The sequence below is a fragment of the Aplidium turbinatum genome, chromosome 6, assembly GCF_918807975.1.
Source record: "Aplidium turbinatum chromosome 6, kaAplTurb1.1, whole genome shotgun sequence".
NCBI lineage: Eukaryota > Metazoa > Chordata > Ascidiacea > Aplousobranchia > Polyclinidae > Aplidium > Aplidium turbinatum.
Genome location: NC_137477.1, coordinates 33,783,645 through 33,804,777, shown reverse-complemented (window position 1 = coordinate 33,804,777; position 21,133 = coordinate 33,783,645). Strand labels below are relative to the sequence as shown.

The window sequence follows — 21,133 nt, the reverse complement described above, 5'->3', positions numbered from 1 at the left end:
AAAAATGCTTTGATTGTTCAACCCATCACTGACAAATGACAATACACTGTATTGAGTAACAAAGCACAAATACACTTCTCCGAGTTTAATTAGACTTGCAAAGAGTCGTTTGATTAAACCACACAGTTCCAATGCAACAGAGTTAGCACATTCCCAACAATAACAGCTGTTCACAATAAACCTTTTTTTTAGCAAATTGGTTAAACACATCAATCGGATAATCGTATCAAACAAAACATCTAGCAAATGGGTGATAGGATTTACTGATTTCGTGTGTACAGTATTAAAAACCATTGAAACATAACTGAACTTACCATTGAAACATAATTGAACTGTTTAACAACACTTCGGATTTTTTTGAATTCCAAATCCACATTGCTTGCCCATACTTCAACAATAGGGTCCTCTGCTTGTTGGGTAGGCATAATCAGGAACATTAATCAAAAATTAAACCCCAACCAACTGCAAAAATAAACCACAAATCAACTGCACAACACTCATAAATGTTAATTGTCGGTGAGTAAAGGAGGTGGCTCCATATGGTAGACTACGGATGCAACCTAGTTCGTACCATGAACAGTTCGTACCTTGAAAAGATCGAGAGAAAAAATTAAAAAAGCTAAAGTCGCTGATCGCAGTTTCCGCAATCATTTTAAAATTTTCCCTTTGAAAAAGTCGTGAGAAAAATTAGCTCAAAGCCTAAGTCCGCTGATTGCAGTTTCCGCAAACATTTTTCCGCAGTTTCTGCTAACCCTCACCCTAATTCTAACCATAGAGTAATCTATGCTCTTGTGGTTATAATTTTATTAAGGTTATATTTAACGTATAAGAATGGTTTGTTTATATTAAGGCTGTCTGACTGCTTGATGAAATTTCTATCTATCTAATTTATCTAGCTTGGCTATCTGACTCCATGAAATAATTTCCACACAATTATTGTTATTCGAATTATAATTTTAAGTTATCAGAAGGTGTTCATATAATATTGTAGGTCTATACACAAATTGAATTTAAACATTACAGAATAGTGAAATTGTAAAACAAGGAAACGTTATTAAGAATTATTACATTTTTAACTAAACAATCAATTTAATGTTTTTCTCAGCTGCGCTGGTCTGACTGTGTTGTTTAGATCTGAGCTCTCGTCAAAGGACGAACAAACCATTTTATTGTCAGTCCCCTTTTTCTTATTGACTTCGGGAGCAGATTCCATGGAAAGTTACAGAAACACTAGGAAATAAATCTAAGTTAAAGTAGCTCACTTTAGTAAAAGAAAGGGAAACTTACATGATGAAATAATGGATCGCTACACTCTAACCCTAACCCTCGCTGATCGCAGTTTTCGCAAACATTTTTCCGCAGTTTCCGCTAACCTTTACGGGTACCTTAACCATAGAGTAATCTATGCTCTAACCCTAACCCTCGCTGATCGCAGTTTCCGCTTACCCATGGACCACGGAATTAGAAATTAATAAAAATTAAAAATACGAATTAAAAATCTAATTCAGTGATCCATGGCTTACCCAAACTCTAACCATAGAGTAATCTATGCTCTAACCCTAACCCTCGCTGATCGCAGTTTCCGCTAACATTTTTCTGCCGTTACCGCTAACCCTAACCCTCGAGTTTGTTTCAAATTGTTTGGGGAAACTCCGATCACCGACTTCGGGGTTGTGTTATTAAACTGCGATCAGCGACTTCGGCTTTTTTTAATTTTTTCTCTTGATGAAAGGGTGCAACCTAGTTCGTACCCTGAACAGTTCGTACCCTCAGTTCGTAACCTGAAAAGATCAAGAAAAAAATTAAAAAAAGCCGAAGTCGCTGATTGCAGCTTAATAGCACAAAGCCGAACTCGCTGATCGGAGTTTCCCCAAACAAACTCGAGGGTTAGGGTTAGCGGAAACTGCGGAAAAATATTTGCGGAAACTGCAATCAGTAAGGGTTAAGGCATGGGTCACGGAATTAGAAGGATTGGAGTGTCCGCTTTTCCGCTTTAAGGATCTTTCAGCAGTAGTCCAGAAGTTTCATTGCTTGTGAATTGTGATTCATGACCATGCGCAACCACATACAGTGGTTTAGGTTTAGGCTATTCAAGTGCTTGCATGCAATGTACCGTACAGCCAGGCAGTAGGGTAGTTTTTTACATTATTTTCAGAAATATATTTTTGTAGATTTGTAATGAAGCTATGTTTTTATTTTAACCAAGCTGAACAAACAAACAAACTGAAAGAAGAGCAAGAAAAGATTGAGCAATATTCTAGAAGAAGCTGTCTCCTCTTCCATGGTATTCAAGTCAGCGAAAACGAAGACACGGATAAAAAAATTGAAGACTTTTGCAGCAGCAATCTTGGTTTTGATCTTCGTAATCATGAGATTGACAGAAGCCACCGTCTAAAAGGCACACCAAAAAAAGTTGGAAAACCTCGCCCAATTATTGTGAAGTTCACATCTCATAATGTGAAACATGAAATCTTCAGAAGAAAGAAAGCTCTTAAAGGAAAACAACTACTAATCACGGAATCATTGACCCAGGAACGAATGAAAATAATCAATCAACTACAGAATGAAAAAATGAAGGAAAAATATATGCATATTGGACAATGGACGGTAATATTTTCTATTCAAAAAGTGAAGACAGAAGCAAAAGGTATTCTTTGTTGCCTTTTCAAACCCTTGCTCTCAATTAACTTTAATACTGTTACTGTATGCTACATTTAATCTTCGTATAATTATGTACTGTTTTAAAAGTTAAATGATGGTACAAGTTTTGATGAAATTGCCTTGACCAGTCCTGTTGAAGGTGCCATGCCCTTAAAGTACCCATGTAGTAAATGTTTCAAACCCTGTAAATCTAACCAGAACTCTTTGTGCTGTGATGTTTGTAATGAATGGATACACTTAAAATGTACCTAGGCCTATATGAAATATGAAGACTTTGTGTCCCTTGGGGCTTCCACTGATCCATATTTTTGCTGTCAATGCTATCCAAATATGTTTCCTTTTACTTCAGTACCTACCTGTGAACTAACTAGCTTATTTTCTGATCAATCTCATCCCGATGTAAATGATTCATCCAAAAGATTACCCCAAAAATTTGACTCTAATTACTGCAAACCAGATTGTCTAATAAAAACAGTTGATTTAAATTTGGAAAAAGCTTTTACACTACTGCACATAAACATTCGAAGCCTTTCAAAAAACTTTGCTAGTCTGGAAGAATTATTGCTTCAGCTGCAAGTAATGCCTGATGTGATTGCAATATCAGAAACAAAACTTCAGCAATTTACATTCTTTCAATTTTCGCTACCTGGATATAACTTTGTGCATAATGATTCCCCAACCTCAGCTGGAGGGGTAGGTTTGTTTATTAATAAAAATTTTGTCTTTAATATAAACAACGATATTAGGTTTGATGTTACTGGTTGTGAAAACCTATGGGTTGAGCTACAACTGGCAAATCAAAAGAAGTTGGTCTGTGGTGTAGGCTAATATACAGACATCCAACTTATGACTTTAGTGAATATCAAAGTCACCTGTTAGCATCAATAGATAATTTGAATCAAAACAACAGCACTTATTACATATGTGGTGACATGAATATAGATTTACTAAAGATAGAACACAACTTAAAAGTTAAAAATTACTGGCAGTGCTTAGAAAGTGCTGGTTGTATCTCCCTAATTAACAAACCAACAAGAATTTCATCTCACAGCTCCACTCTCATTGATCACATCTACACAAACGATGTAGTTCATAATAAGAAAGCTCATATACTGCTAAGTGACATATCCGATCATCTTCCAATTATTACAATAATAAACTTGACTAAACCAAAATGTAATGCACACACTAGTCTCATTCGTGATATAAAAAAATTTAATCCTGACCAGTTTCTGTGTGACCTTGATGAAAATCTGAAAAAAATGACTGATATTAATTGCACTTCTGTAAATACCTCTATGAGCAAATTCATTAGTATATTTGAAACAGTCTTACAAAAGCATGCACCACTAAGGAAACGTACCCGTAAAGAAAAAAAATTAACAGGAAAACCTTGGATTACTAAAGCAATCTTGGTGTCTATTAAGCACAAAAACAAACTATTTCAGTCAAGGTTAAAAGTAAACACTATCGAAGCATTAAATGAATACAGAGTGTACAGAAACAAACTAACACATATTAAAGAACAAGCTAAAAAAATGCATTATAGCAGATTAATTCATAGCACTCATCATAACACATCTAAGCTATGGCAAACAATAAATGACATAACAAAATTTAAAAAAAGTTGTAAACTACATACACCTACAAGTATCAAGAAGGAAGATGATGAAATCATCTCTGATTTTACTGCTATTGCAAACTCGTTTAATGAATACTTTGCTAACATAGGCAATAAAATGGCATCAAAAATTTCTGCTCCATCTCAAGATTGTTATCATGACCCTGTCTCAGTTATTCCTAACCACCCTAAAACATTTTTTCTTAAACCTATTACCACAGAAGAAGTATCAAAACATTTAAAAAACTTGAATGCAAATAAAAGCACTGGGATGCATGGAATACCAATTAAGTTTTTAAAAATGTCCTCTCCAATCATTTCTCCAATCTTAACTACCTTATTTAATGAATGTATTGTACAAACCACGTATCCAGACCAGCTTAAAGTAGCTCAAATTGTACCAGTTCACAAGTCTGGTTCATTTGAAACCTGTAAAAATTATAGACCTATATCACTTCTCTCCCCAATTTCTAAAATATTTGAAAAATGCCTCTATGAACGGATTTACAGTTATTTTGACAAATCAGATCTTCTGACTTCATGTCAACATGGTTTCAGGAGTGGTCATTCTACCTCACTCGCTGTCTCTCACATATACGATGAATTTATTTCAAATATAGATAAAAAAAAACATAACTTGCTCAATATTTCTTGACCTTGCAAAAGCATTTGATACAGTAAATCATGATATCCTAATCAAGAAATTACAAAGATATGGAATACGTGGACTACCTTTGAAACTATTAGAAAGTTATCTCACACTCAGAAAGCAATACACAATAATTAATGGTATGGCATCAGGTCTGCGCAGTGTAACATGTGGTGTTCCACAGGGTTCCACTCTTGGACCGTTGTTATTCATTATTTACATAAACGATCTTCCTTCCATTTCTTCTTTCCAGGTGAGCCTTTTTGCTGATGACACCAATTTAACTATGTCCAACAAAAATCTTTCTTCTCTAGAACAAAACGTCAATACAGAATTAATCAAAATTGACAACTGGATGAAAATGAACAAGCTCTCCATTAACTACAACAAAACTGAGTACATGATACTAACTAAACAAAAGCTCGATGTAAGGATGCACGTTACGATAAACGGAATTACATTGCAAAAAAAAAAGTGTATTAAATATCTTGGTGCATTAATTGATGACTCTCTCAACTGGAAATGTCACATTCAAAATGTTTGTAAAAAACTTGCTAGAGGCTCCTGGGCCATTCTTCAACTTAGAAATTATGTGGATACTAACACACTGAAGACTGTGTATTACAGTCTTATATATTCTCATCTTCAATACTGCATATCCAGCTGGGGTGGAGCTTGTGACAATGCGCTGGATCATTTATTTAAGCTGCATAAAAGAGTTGTTAGAACCATGACATTCAGCAACTATACAGCTCACACATTGCAACTCTTTTAAAAACTACAGCTGTTAAATATACAAGAAATTTATAAACTAGAGATAGCAAAATACATGCACAGAGTCCATTTAAATCTATTACCAGAAACGGAATGTAATATCTTCCACAGACTATCTGAATGCCACTCACACAATACGCGCCAATCATCCAGCAGTAACTATTTTGTTTCAAGGGTGCGTACTGAATTAGGTAAAAGGCAGATGTTAATAAGGGGTCTTAAAGTGTGGCATGAGGTCCCAGGTGATCTCAAAGGTCTTTCTCCAACTTCTTTTAAAAGAAACTTTAAACACTACCTTCTTGATTTAAACGCCACTGTTGAATAATAACTGTTTTGTCTATATAATTACATTATTCTATTTGCTCATCTCTTTGGTATACGTTGCTTTTTATCTTTTTTACTGATTAAAATTGTCGATTGATATCTCTTAAACTCCACTCACAATTAATTCATTCAGTAGCACGGTAAACCTGCTTAGTTTGTTTGCTTTTTTTTTTTTTTCTCTGTTTTGCATAATGAAAACATGTGTATCTGTATCACCAAATGCTTGATTTTCTTTTTTTGTATGTGTGTTTGTGTATTTACTGTATATATGTTATTTAGGCCTACATCACCAAGCTTGAGGTGGCTGCTGACTAGATGACCGTTTGGTCTTTTCGCAGTCTCCTCGTCATATGACACACAACCGATTATTATTGTATACTTTGTATTCTTTTCATGTTTGTGTTTGTGACAAATAAATAAATGAACTGAACTGAACTGGTTAAGGTCTTCATTTAGGTTACTATATTTGCATATGATTTTGTCCTGCTAACCAATGATAGTGTAGCGATCCATTATTTCAACATATAAGTTTCCTGCCTTTTACTAAAGTTTCTGTAATTTTCCATGCTACTGCTCCCAAAGAAAATAGAAAAAAGGGAACACAAAATAAAATGGTTTGTTCGTCCTTTGACGAGAGCTCTATCAAATCGGACTAGCTCACATCAAACCAGCTCAATTAGACAAAGAGCTCTATCAAATCGGACTAGCTCACATCAAACCAGCTCAGTTAGACCAGTTCAGCTCTCAGAAAAACATTAAATTGATTGTTTAATTAAAATGTAATAACTCGTGATAATGTTTCACGATCCTGTAATTTCATTATTCTGTACTGTTTAAATTCAAATTGTGTTATAGACCTACAACATTATACGAACACCTTCTGATAACTTGAAATTATAATTCGAATAACAATTGTGTGGAAATTATTTCATGGAGTCAGATAGCCAAACTAGATAAATTAGATAGATAGAAATTTCATCAGGCAGTTAGACAGTCTTCATCTTAATTCAACTTATAAACAAACCATTCTCATACTTAAACTCATACTTAAATAATCTAAATAAAATATTACTACATTGGTTACCCCGCACGTAAGTAGGTTTTTAAAAATACAGTAAAAGTAAGTTTAACAAGATAACCAAAATATGGAGACTCTGGTAAGTACATTATGCTACAAAACTTTTATTTCTACGTCAATAATAAAAAAAAACACGAGCTCACAATTATTTTGTAAAAACATGTCACCTTTTATGATTTCACGCGTCGATTTTTTAACAATTTTTCTGTAGCGTATTGTAGCCTACTTTTTTAAAGCACCATGCAGGCAATTTATTGCTTGTTAAACGTAACTGATTTTTCTTGTTCGCTCAATAAAGCGAATCGTTCAACGGCAGACTACTCCTTTCAGCAGCCGATGTCGACAATTTATTTAATTTTATGCCGAAACGCCAATTGCCAATGTAATGTTTTTAAACGTTGCTTAGATAAAGCCTACTAATTGCCAACAAGTTGCCGTTGCAGGGAAACATAATTATGTAATTTTTTGTAGATTTATCGCAGTGTCAAATGTTACTTAAATCCTTAGCTCATTTTAATATATTTTTTTTTATTTTTGCCTTAACCTAAAATAGCCTATAGGCTAGGCAATAAAATTATTTCTTCCAGAACTAGTGCAACTTAGGCTGACTTTGTGATTTAAAAGTGCCATATTGTTGTTCAGCACTACATTGTAAAATTGGTCATGGAACTCCATTATTTAATGATAATGAACTTCAATGATATAGGCTACCGTAGGCAATAAAGTTATTTCTTTATTCCATTTCCAGAACTAGTGTAACTTAGGCTAACTTTGTGATTCAAAAATGCCATATTGCTGCTCAGCACTAAATTGTAAAATTGGTTATGGAACTTCAAAAATTCCTTCTGGGGTTTCAATTCATAGGTATCCGATAAACAATCCAAGTTTGTTGTGGTTGAAGAATAGCAGTCGTGAGAATTTTGCTCCTACCAAAAGTAGTCGCATATGTTCATTGCACTTTCTACCCAGTGATTTCATTTCAACCAGTGTAGATAAAAATGTTACAAGGCAGAAAAAACTTAAGAAGAACTTGGTTCGCAAAATATTGAAACCTTGCGCCATTCCAACTGTGTTTGAAAATCTTCCTAAATATATTGTGTCTTCTCCATCAACTTCAAGATCAGGGAATTCTACCTCTACATCTAGACTTAATATAATGGAACAACGTCACATATAATCTATTGCTGAAATGTTTGAGAAGGATCGTGTCTATACCTTAAGTGAGATTGAAGCAGGACTCAACAAAGAGAAAACACCTAAAGGTTAGCTTAAGCATTTTATCATTTTAGGTTTATCAAAATGCAGTGGCTATTTGACCGGCTCCGGTCTTTGAATCTGAAACACTATTTGACCGGTCATGACGTCACTACATTAGCACTTTTTTTTCTTTCAAAGCAAAAGACGAGAAGCGCTTGTATAAGTTCTAAATTCGACAAGTTCCATTCAACTCGATTCGTGGCACGTACGATACGTCTCCGACTGCTATTTAGGCGGAATGAGTTCGATACTACCCGAAGCGTTCTTTCCTTTTTTTTAACTTAATTTTGACCCGAAGTGCATTTTTGTGGTCAATTTTTAATTTGAGTAGCCCTTAATTCTCGTCTTTTGCTTTAAAAGAGAAAAAGAAAAAGTACTTATGTAGTGACGTCATGACCGGTCAAATAGTGCTTCATATTCAAAGACCGGAGCCGGTCAAATAGCCACTGCCTTATCGAAATAGACCCTTGTCAGGGCAATGGCATATTAATTCTGACATTTTATTCAAACTAAAAATTGTTTTTTAATGCAGTGGTAAAAGGAGGTGGCAATACTTATGATGCCGTGCATATAAGCCTCATTGGTCACATATCGATTAGTTTGAAAATTGTTCAACACATCATTGGCACTTTACTATAACTCTGCAGAAATACTTGTAGCCTATATTGTTGGCTTCAATTTTACATTTAATATTTTAATTGTGCCTTTTAGGATTTCATGGCTGGTTGGAAGATAATATTCTCTATGTGTGCTACATTCAATTGAGTGATGTTTTGATGCTATCTATTTCTGCAATTGTCATTATAGAGGAAAGTATGCAATTGAAAGTTTTTGTTGATAGCAATCCAATCAGTTCCAAAGATTTTAAGCACTCACTGACAAATGGAATTGAAACATTATCTCAAGTGATCAATATAATGTCTTTAATCAAAATATAAAGTATTGACTAGAACTGTTTAAAGCATGCAAACACTGTTTGTATGTTTATTTTTACAAATTGTGTATTTTTTGTATTCAGTGTAATATCTTATACGCTTTGACCCTTGTTGGCTACTATGTATTACAGTAATTTGAGTAACCAAAGGTGCTCGTTGACAAGCCTACCGATAACAGGCTATTTGATGATTTTAAAAAATACATTACTAACATAGTATTTTCATTTGCACTTTTCAGCTATTGTAACTGACAATTTTGCTGTGAATCGAAGGTTTATGGTAAATTTGAGTGGGACGAAACATCTTGAACCATCATCATAATCCATCGTCGGTTTGTTCCCCACTAGTGGGGGTGGCCGATTGTTTCCACGCAGCAATTGTTTTAATCCCTTTTCTCCATTTCACCCTGTCCCTTGCATCTTTCTCCTTCAGTCCGACTTTTTTAAATTCATCCTTTACTTGTTGTTTCCACGTTCTTCTTGGACGACCGCGTTTCCTCTTCCCATCCACCTTTAGATCTAGTGCCTTTCTAAGAAAACTTGCTTCCTCCCTCCTTATCACATGTCCATACCATCTTACTCCATTTGCCCTTGCCAGTTGGTCTATGGTCTCTCTCATCTCTAGCATATCCAACAATTCTTCAGTCCTTTTTTTCCTTGTCGTTTTCACCCCACACATTGCTCTCACCATTGACCTTTCCGTTCTTCTCAGGATTGCCAGTTCACTCTCTCCCAATACCCATTGTTGTGTGCGACGCGAACACAACAGGTGCGGTAGTTAATTGCGCCGGTGACGTCACGATTTTCCTAATCCACCCGGCAGGACTGAGCAACTGTTAAAGCACGCCAACTTGAAGAAATCACTCGGTTTCCAATGACTGCTTCGCAGCAATGAAGTTTATACGGTTTTTCTGTCAAGAAATAACACAACATAAGACACTAGTCACAATTCAGCAAGCACAACAGTCGAACTGATAAACGTACCAAATTTGTTGACAAACAGTTCTCAATCCACTGTACGGTACACAAGTTCCACAGGTTGGCCAATGACGCACTGAATAAATAAATTCGCGATGTTACCTTACACAATTATTACGTAGGCTACCGTACCGTACAACCATAACGCTAGGTCAATAATCATTAAAAAACAAAGAAACGTGGCAATTCACTTGGCCTAGTTAAGATCGGTTTACGAGAATTAATTTCCATTAGGCTGACAAATTATTGGTCAATAATTCAGTAGTGAACATGAATCCACAATTCACGACACAAATCAATTGATCATACAATTCAGAATAACAAACATACCGGTAGTATGACCGGATCAGTAATGCCAAATGATGCACTTGTACGCGAAGGATTCTATAGTGATTGACTCTGCAATATTTAAGTTTGAAGTATTAGCCTAACAACAATTTACGCACATCAGAGATACGTTACGTTTGTTTACGGTAGACAGTCAACATTCAGCTACAAAACATTATTACATCACAAGTAAGGCTCACCAGTAAGTTGAACTTTGAGAGATATTGAGCTGCAAATATGGAATCAGACAGCTTACACGAAAAATAGGGATCACCCTAACAATTGTCAAACTTAAGTCCTGTAGAAGTACATAACAGAGAAGCAGCTAACAAAGCATAAACATCAATCAATCAACTTTCAGTCACAAACTACAGTAACTAACAAGTTCGGCTAGCTGGCAAACTAGCAGCAAAAACGAAAACGTCTCGAAAGTTCCATAGACAATCTCGTGGTGAGTGTTGCCATTTGCAAAGAGCGATAACATAACAATGAAGGGGAAACGACGCTAGGTGGCGAATACACAAATTAACCCTAACCCTAACCCTAACCCTAACCCTAACCCTAACCCTAACCCTAACCCTAGTGGCCATCGTTGTCTGGGAGCAGAGTCATCAATCAAAAGGACGATGTCTCCTCTTCGGACATTCTCCTTTTTGTGAAGCCATTTTGCTCTTGACATCACAGATCGTGGGTATTCCTTAACCCACTGCTTCCAAAAGGTGTCTGCCAGAAACTGCACATGGCGGTATCGATCACTTGGTCGGTAGCCATCTCTGTCGCAGCTTAACATTGGCGGTAAATTCGATGAAGAATTCAACTTCAACAAGTGGTTAGGTGTCAGGGGTAAGTCGCCATCAACTTCCAGTTTCACATCGGTGAGTGGTCTTGAATTGACGATGTCTTCTACTTCAAGAAGTAATGTGTGCAATGTGTCATCATCGAGTGGTTGTTTTGGTAAGATGTTCATGAGAATTTATACTGTGAAACTGTCATACTGTGCGAATCATTCTCTCCCAGGCTCCACCCATATGGCTGGCTGTTGGGGGGTTGAATGACCATTCTATTCCTTGTTGTCGAAGGCTCTGGAGGATCTGGTTCTGATTCCACTCATCGATGGCTTGCTTCAAGATTCTTTCACAACCCACAAAGTTGGTTCCATTGTCAGAGAAGATTTTCTTGATGGGGCCTCTGCGAGCTATGAAGCGCCGCAAGGCATTTATGAATGCGCCAGTTGTCAGGTCTGGTGCCACCTCCAAGTGAATGGCTCTAGTTGTGAGACATGTAAAAAGACAGCCGTATCTCTTAATGTCACTTCGTCTGTTTCGGACATTTAGCGGCCCAAAAAAGTCAACGCCAGTCTGTGAGAATGGTGGCTGTGACATTTGTAACCTTGCTTCTGGCAGTTCTGCCATGAGCTGTTGTCTAGGTTTTGCGGTCCTTCGCCGGCAAGGCAGGCATCTTGCAAGTACCCTTTTAACCGCAACTTTGGCATTAACTATCCAGTATTTTCGGTTAATATTGTTCAGTGTATGGCTTTCACCCATGTGCTTCGATTCGTTGGTATGACAATGTTCAATTATCAAGTCCGTTAAGTGGCGCTCTGGAGCTATGATAGCAGGATGTCGCGTTTCGAACGGTAAGTCGGATCTGTCGATTCTTCCGCCAACACGTAGAACATCTTTCATTAGGACAGGGCTGAGTTTTTCGAGTGGGATCCTCTTGGCTTTGGGCATGTTTGGATGTTTTCCTTTGGATAGAGATTTGATCCAAGCTGGAAAACTCTGACGCTGCTCGTATTTGATTAACTCAATTTCTGCCTCATCAAGTTCTGGCACACTGATTGGTCCTTTCAGTGTAATCTGGGTTTCGTTCTTCATGCGCATCAGTAAGTACGATTTGAATCTCAGGAACCAAGCTACTGATAGTTTCAGTCGGCGCAGAGATGAGAAGTAGGAGATTAACCTATTGGTTCCTTGGCTTTCAGTCGTAGAAGCAGTAAAGGTTTCGATTTTTCTCTTTGGTTTGTAAGCAGCAAAGATATCTTCAGATTGTGGTTGCTGAGCGGTTTGATTGGGCCATTCTTCTGGGGGTTTCATCAGAAAATCTGGGCCATTGAGCCACATCCCAGAATGCATCAAGGCTTTGGCCGTCATGCCCCTTGATGCTTGGTCAGCAGGGTTCTGCTTCGTGTCACGGACAAGAAAATTTGAAATGTCGGATTCAGTATCGAAATTATCTAAGCCTGTCTCCTTTGGTCGAGTACCTCTAAGCAACCAGCCTAAGGGCGTCCTGACTGCATCAGGTCCTTGCTTCGGGTTAGGTGCAAAGCGGCTTTCAATGCATCGGTGGGAGACAGCATGATCATTTCCGATCAACAGTGTAACTGTACCATGGTCCAGTTGCTTCAAGTCAATGCCTTGGAGGTGCTTGTGCGTTTGCAGATACTCCGGAGAAGGCGCTGGAGTTGGCTTGGTAGGTATCTTGTCAACGACGATCACATCTGTCAGTTCTTGCACTTCGCCGCCAACTACTGGTCGAACTTTCAACGCTACAGTTGAAGAATTAAAGGAATATGGTCCACTCGAAGACAGTGTTTGTACCTGGAAGTCACCAGATGGCTCAGGTTTCAATTCAAGCATGTCTACAAGCTTTCGTTCACAAAAGGTGCGGTTTGAACCAGAATCTAGGAGAGCATAAGTATGTATTACCTTTCCTTCTCCTGTCACACGTACGGGAACGATGTCCAAGTAAGTTGCCGAGTTGCTTGTTCTGGAATGGAAGGTTTCTACAACTTTATTTGTGTTCCTTTCTGATGGTCTTCTTACGGGATCATCTGGCTGGCTATCATTTCTTCTATTAGCAATGGGATTAGGGTGTCGTCTCTGGATTTGTTCTCCAGTTGTGACCAGATACCGATGTAAAAGAGAATGATGTGATGAGCTTCCGCATTCAGTGCATTTACCTCGGCTTTTGCAGTCGGCACGTATGTGATCTGGTCCAAGACAGTTTAAGCACAATTTGTTGTTCCTTACAAATTGCTCACGTTCAGTGACGGATTTGGCTTTGAACTCTTTGCAGTGTTGCAAATAATGTGTATTATCGCACAGGATACATTGTATGAGTCGCTTGTTGCCAATTCGGAGCTGTCCAGATCTTTCAGTAGGTTTTGTCACTACGTTAAACAGTGAAGCCTTTTGTTTCCCTTTGGTGTCAGGCTTGTTAAGTTTGTCGACATTTGATGAAAAGAGTTTCACGCCATAGATTGAATTGGCAATCCTAGATTCGTTCGTTATGAAGTCAGCAAAGTGTTGGAATCCAGCCACTTTTCCAGTGTCATCATTGATTTTCAGAGCTTCAATTACCCACTTTTCTTTCAAAGACACTGGCAGCTTATTCGCAAAGCAGGTGATAAACTGCACGGTATCCAAGTTCGAAGCTTCGGTGTTTGAGTTCAATGATGAACAACATCTTTTCAACAGGACGGACAACTTCTCCAATTGTTCGGGTTCGTGGTGAGAAATTCTGGTAACAGCTCTCAAGCGTTCCTCGCAAGCATGCGCAATAACGTGTGGTTGGCCATACCTCCGTTTTAATTCTTCCCACGCTTCATCATAGCAGTTGTGACCTTCGCTGCTATCGGCAAGGTGCCTTATTTGTTCACAGACTGCATCACAGCAGTGCTGCATGAGGTAAGACATCTTCCTGTCGGGTGTCAACCAATCAGAAATATGGGACTTAAAACGGTGCCAGAAAGCCCAGAAATCGAGTGGGTCACCAAAGAATTTCTTAACATCTGGTTTAGGTAGAAGTCGTTCTGAAAGATCAGGTTGTCGGCTAGTATAATAACAAGGGTAATTTACCTTTTGGTCTGGCATTCTTGCAGATGTTGCAGTTGGTTCTTGTTTGTGCCGCTCATCACCGTGACGCAGAGGTTCCAGGTGTGTGTCTTTGTGAGTGAAGGTTTGCTGTGGCAATCGTACGGGTGTCATTGATCCAATATTGATAACCGAAGAAGAATCATCTTGCCAGAGTGCGGCTTCAGTTTCGGCAGCTTTAATTTGACGCAGGTCTTCTGCTTCGGCTCTCTCACGTTCAAAGCGAGCTTTATCCTGCTCCAACCGAGCTTTATCCTGTTCCAACTGAGCGAACAAGCGAGCTTTATCCTGTTCCATCTGAGCGAACAAGCGAGCTTTATCCTGTTCCATGCGAACTAGTTCTTCTTCCTCTCGTCGCCTGGCATCATTCTGTTCTTTTGTCAAACGAGCTAGTTCCAATTTGGCATGTGCTTCACGTTGACGCAAACTGTACGTTGTACTCGATGACCGAATGCTTCCGGATTTGGAGCGGTGAGAATGGGTACGCAAAGACGAGTGATGTGAGCGTAGTGGAGGAGTTTTAGTGTCTGTCCTCTCGCATTCCGAGAACCACTGTTTGACTCTATCAGCAAATTCTTCTTTACCTTGAATGTAATCCCGTTTGGTTGAAAGACCCCCTGGAATTTGTTCATTGTCAGGGACATCGACACAAAGCGCCATTAAAGAGGCATAATTTTTGTCAATTTCTAACAGGATAGTCTGTACTTCTGTGAGGTTTTCACGTTTGCTCATCAGCTGTTCACCACGCTTGTAGCTGTCTCTCAAAGTATCAGCTGCTTGTTGAATAGCTTCGGCTTTGGAATTCATAACTGTGTATGCAAATCCGCTTCGTAACAGCATAAGCTAACTTCAGCAAATGAGAGATGTCACGTAACGCTGATGGGAACTTGGTAAGTAAACGCAAATTTGATCGTCAGGTTGGTGAAGATCAGCAGTTCGGTACAATTGACGAAATCAGCTTCAGTTCAAAGATGGTTAAGCTTTGATGTCAAATTTGAAAAACGATGTTGTGTGCGACGCGAACACAACAGGTGCGGTAGTTAATTGCGCCGGTGACGTCACGATTTTCCTAATCCACCCGGCAGGACTGAGCAACTGTTAAAGCACGCCAACTTGAAGAAATCACTCGGTTTCCAATGACTGCTTCGCAGCAATGAAGTTTATACGGTTTTTCTGTCAAGAAATAACACAACATAAGACACTAGTCACAATTCAGCAAGCACAACAGTCGAACTGATAAACGTACCAAATTTGTTGACAAACAGTTCTCAATCCACTGTACGGTACACAAGTTCCACAGGTTGGCCAATGACGCACTGAATAAATAAATTCGCGATGTTACCTTACACAATTATTACGTAGGCTACCGTACCGTACAACCATAACGCTAGGTCAATAATCATTAAAAAACAAAGAAACGTGGCAATTCACTTGGCCTAGTTAAGATCGGTTTACGAGAATTAATTTCCATTAGGCTGACAAATTATTGGTCAATAATTCAGTAGTGAACATGAATCCACAATTCACGACACAAATCAATTGATCATACAATTCAGAATAACAAACATACCGGTAGTATGACCGGATCAGTAATGCCAAATGATGCACTTGTACGCGAAGGATTCTATAGTGATTGACTCTGCAATATTTAAGTTTGAAGTATTAGCCTAACAACAATTTACGCACATCAGAGATACGTTACGTTTGTTTACGGTAGACAGTCAACATTCAGCTACAAAACATTATTACATCACAAGTAAGGCTCACCAGTAAGTTGAACTTTGAGAGATATTGAGCTGCAAATATGGAATCAGACAGCTTACACGAAAAATAGGGATCACCCTAACAATTGTCAAACTTAAGTCCTGTAGAAGTACATAACAGAGAAGCAGCTAACAAAGCATAAACATCAATCAATCAACTTTCAGTCACAAACTACAGTAACTAACAAGTTCGGCTAGCTGGCAAACTAGCAGCAAAAACGAAAACGTCTCGAAAGTTCCATAGACAATCTCGTGGTGAGTGTTGCCATTAGCAAAGAGCGATAACATAACAATGAAGGGGAAACGACGCTAGGTGGCGAATACACAAATTAACGGGAGTAATGCGGTAAAACGAAAGGCAGGCCTATCAAGGACCTGTTGAAAATCTAACACCCATGTCTCGCTACCATATAGCATTGCAGGCCGCACACAGCTCCGATATACTTTTCCTTTCATCCTTAGTGAAAATTTTCTGCCATACAACATTTCCCCACATTCCCTGAACTTTGCCCAGCCCAATCTTGCCCTTGTTGTCACCGCTGCTTCACATCCACCACTTCCATTTATCCGATCACCCAGATAACAGAAGTCTGTCACTGTTTCGATGCCATGGCAGAACTCATCATCATGGCCTTCCACTTCATTCCTTCTTTTACTGCATTTCCCACAAACAAAACACTTCGCCAATCTTGTTGCGGCTCTCTTGACATTAGCACATCTTGCGTGTACCAGTTATTGCAAATCCAGCCAATCCTGAAAAAATTCACTGTTGTTTTCATTCGCCGTATCTTAGAAGTTTAACTGTTGCTTTGTTTCGGTGACTCGTTTCACATATGATGGGACGTTCATTGTTTACTTTCATTTAGTCTATTTTTTTCGAAACAGCAAATAAAAACAAAACAGCAAAATGTTGCTTCTGGCGTATCCATATGCGTATGAATTATGATGCATTTAATTAACAGGCTGACAATGAAAGAAAAATAAACATTTTCTGTCATGGTGACACTCTATTATGTGGTTCCAGCTGTCTACTACAGTGCATCTGTAATTATACTGTAGATCGAATCCGAATGTGAAATAAAAATCTGGTATTATTACAGTAGGCCTATTTGCACTTTTTTGAAATTGCGTGCATCGTTGACTATATATATTGTGACGTCACATTTGCAATGCATCCTTTATGACGTCACCTAATGACCGACGTAAAACAACTCTGAATTTCAGGGTTTGAATATTGTAACAATTTTAAAATCTTGAATGATTTTAAACACCAGTGGTTGGCCGAGGTAACGAACGCAAAAGTTGCACCACTCATGAAAAGCCGCATTTAAAGACTCCAATCCTTCTAATTCAGTGATCCATGGTTAGGGTTAGAGCATAGATTAATCTATGGTTAGGGTAAAGGTTAGCGGAAACTGCGGAAAAATGTTTGCGGAAACTGCAATCAGCGAGGGTTAGGGTTAGAGAGCATAGATTACTCGATTGTTAGAGTTAGGGCCGAGTTAGGGTAAGCGGAAACTGCGGTTTGCGAGGGTTAGAGAGCATAGATTACTCGATTGTTAGAGTTAGGGCTGAGTTAGGGTAAGCGGAAACTGCGGTTTGCGGAAACTGCGATCAGCGAGGGTTAGGGTAATCCCTAGTTAGGGTTAGAGCATAGATTACTTTATGGTTAGGGTAAAGGTTAGCGGAAATTGTCGAAAAATGTTTGCGGAAACTGTGATCAGCGAAGGTTAGGGTTAGAGCATAGATTAGTTTATGGTTAGGGTTTTCGGCTTTCTGTTATCTTTTTCTCGATCTTTTCAGGGGGAAAATTTTAAAATGTTTGCGGAAACTGCGATCAGCGACTTCTGCATTTTTTAATGTTTTCTCTCAATCTTTTCAGGGTACGAACTGTTCAGGGTACGAACTAGGTTGCATCCGTGGGCTACACATATACATGGAATTTTGAAAGGGGGGGGGGCTTCGGCAGACGAAGCCCGACGGCATGTTTGCCTAAGACGACACCCAGGGGGTCTGCCCTAGAAAATTTTGAAAAATTATATTGAATTTGGTGCATTATGAGAGCATGTTCAACAAAAATGTGGGTATGAATATTTCTGTAAAATGGTGCTGTTCGGTGACATAGCAAAGGCAAGCCTTAAAAGCAGCCGGCGGCCATGGCCGCTAAGTAGTGCTTGAATGACCGCCGGTGCTATACCTCCTCAGTTGGCCATTTTGGCCGCCGGATTCTTCTAGCTAATTATTTAATTTCACAATATGGATGAGCGTGGATTAACTGTCGAAAATATCTAGGGGAACGTTCAAATATTACGTAACGCTTTCGAGGGGGAGGGGGGGGGTTTATGCAAAGCGTTACGTTAAAAGAGTGACGCAAAGGTATGTGGGTGTGGCTTCAAAAGGAAGTGTCCGGCCGTTATTTTGGATGTTAATTTCCCTGTTTGAGTCTCTATTACATAGGTGGAAGGCAGAAGTCACGGTCTTCGCTTCACTCAGCTTGAGGCGCCATTGGTGCAGATAGGAAGATAGAATGTCCATATCCTTAGTCAAGGTGTTCTGCACTGTTTCCCATTTGTGGTGAGAATAAAGAATAGCCACGTCATCTGCGTATGCGTATTTATTAGAGGAAGTATTTGGAAGGTCATAAATGTAGATGTTGAACAACATTGGGGAGAGAACAGATCCCTGCGGAACTCCATTTCTTAAACGCCTCTGTCGGCTTTTCTTTCCGTCGCTGGTTTTGAGGATGAAACTGCGGTTGGAGATTAGTTCGACAATAAACTTAACCATGTGTATATCTGGGATTATCTGCAGCACTTTGTAAGAGAGGCCCCTGTGCCAAACCGTATCATATGCCGCAGTAAGGTCGAGGAAGACCGCTCCCGACTTCAAGTTGGCCTCAAACCCATCTACGATGTTTTGTGTGAGCAAGGTTACTTGGTCGACTGTTGATCTTCCTCTCCTAAACCCCGCCTGTTCTTGTGCGAGTTTGGGGTCAACAACGGGTTCCATTCGTCGGTGTAAGACGCGCTCCAGTAGTTTGAATGGTACGCACAACAGGGAGATGGGGCGATAGCTCTTTGGGTCAGTTACGGTTTGTTTGGTTTTGGGACTGCAACAATCAATGCTTTCCGCCAGACTTTAGGGATCTTTAGGGTTCGCATGCAATGAGAATAAAAATTTCGTAGCCAATTAATTGTTTCCTTTCCTAAGTTTTGTATGAATTCGGGTGAATCAGGTCTGGACCTGGAGCCTTCCCTGCTTTCAGTAACTTTATGGGTTCAGTCATTTCTTCGGTCGAAAAGTCTTCAGTTAGTTCGTTGTTATGTGTGTCATCCTTCCACATTTCTGATGTGAGGCTTGAGATTCTACGTTGAAATTTGCGGTTTATATTTTGTTGGTGTCGTCCATTTTCCACAACCTGCGATGCAATGGCATTAGGTGTTACAGGGCATTTCGAACGGGTACCTCTAAATACCCATTGTCAGGCATTGTCGGCTTTTTGAGGGGTTTTGTAGCATTTCTAGGGGTTGTCGAGCATTTTCAGGGGTTGTCAAGCATTGTACGTAGAGTAGCTACTTTCAGGCATTGTCTGTAATTTAAAGGCATTGGCTAGGATTTCGAGGCATTGTCGATCATTATCAGTGGTTGATGGATTTTTTAATCATTATGGAACATTTTCAGGCATTGTTGAGCATTTCCAGGGGTTGTCAGGCATTGTACAGTAGCTATACTTTCAGGCATTGTTTGGAATTTCCAGGCATTGTCTAGGACAGTGGTTCCCAACCTTTTTGTCTTGGTGACCTCCTTTAAAAATTTTCGTAGGTATCGCGACCCCCCACTTCTTTCCTAAATGCAAGCATACTATTAACAAATAATACAACAAAAGGCAGCACTAAAAATGTTTTTCTTGCATTTATTGACAAATCAGTGCGATGGTTGACCTTGTAGGTCTGCAGCTAACCGTTAATAGAGTTTCAATTTACACTTTTACAGCGAATAGTCCTACACAGTATGCGTCCACTGTGATGTAATAAACGTGACTGTAGGACCTACAGTCACGCATATTACATCACAGTGGACGCATACTGATGCAATAATGTTGTGCTACAAGCAATCCGAATGAACTGGCTAGCGGACCGGTACCTCGTCCTACTTACATTCACTTTTGTTGTTGCATGAGCAACAGCTTCGCGACCCCCTATAAAATGCTCTGCGACCCCCTTGGGGGTCGCGACCCCCAGGTTGGGAACCACTGGTCTAAGATTTCCAGGCATTGTCGATCATTATCAGTGGTTGACAGGCTTGTGAGGCATTGTCGAACATTTTCAGGCATTATCGAACATATTCAGGGGTTGTCGAGCATTTTCAGGGGTTGTCAGGTATTGTAGAGTAGGCTAACTACTTTCAGGCATTGTTGTGGATTTCCAGGCATTGTCTAGGATTTTCAGGCATTTTCGATCATTATCAGTGGTTGACAGGTTTGTGAGGCATTGTCGAACATTTTCAGGCATTATCAAACATATTCAGGGGTTGTCAGGCATTGTAGAGTAGCTACTTTCAGGCATTGTTGGGAATTTCCAGGCGTTGTCGATCAATATCAGTGGTTGACGGGTTTGGTAGTCATTATGGAACATTTTCAGGCATTGTCGAACATTTTCAGGGATTGTCGAGCATTTTCAGGGGTTGTCAGGCATTGTAAAGTAGCTACTTTTAGGCATTGTCTATAATCTAAAGGCATTGTCTAGGATTTCCTAGGCATTGTCGATCATTATCAGTGGTTGACAGGCTTATTAGGCATTGTCGAGCATTTTCAGGCATTGTCGCACATTTTCAGGGGTTGTCGAGCATTTTCAGGGGTTGTCAGGCATTGTAGAGTAGCTACTTTCAGGCAT

At 39.2% G+C, this 21,133-nt stretch overlaps 2 protein-coding genes across 2 annotated transcripts in view; both read right to left on the bottom strand.

The window, feature by feature from the left end:
- Positions 1-451, bottom strand: part of LOC145772879 (CCR4-NOT transcription complex subunit 7-like) — a 65,453-nt gene extending 65,002 nt beyond the window's left edge. Inside the window, exon 1 of the mRNA XM_082584763.1 lies at positions 315-451. Within this exon, the coding sequence (XP_082440889.1) occupies positions 315-437 (123 nt within the window). The 5' untranslated portion in view covers positions 438-451. The remainder of the gene's footprint in view (positions 1-314) is intronic.
- Positions 452-11,592: 11,141 nt separating this feature from the next.
- Positions 11,593-15,285, bottom strand: LOC145772604 (uncharacterized). The gene has a single exon (XM_082584463.1). The coding sequence runs from the start codon at positions 15,283-15,285 to the stop codon at positions 11,593-11,595; it is 3,693 nt and encodes a 1,230-aa protein (XP_082440589.1).
- Between the last annotated feature and the right edge of the window lie 5,848 nt (positions 15,286-21,133).

Bases quoted from the DNA above. Each gene is read 5' to 3' on its own strand.
- LOC145772604 (XM_082584463.1), bottom strand. From the start codon at position 15,285: ATGAATTCCAAAGCCGAAGCTATTCAACAAGCAGCTGATACTTTGAGA.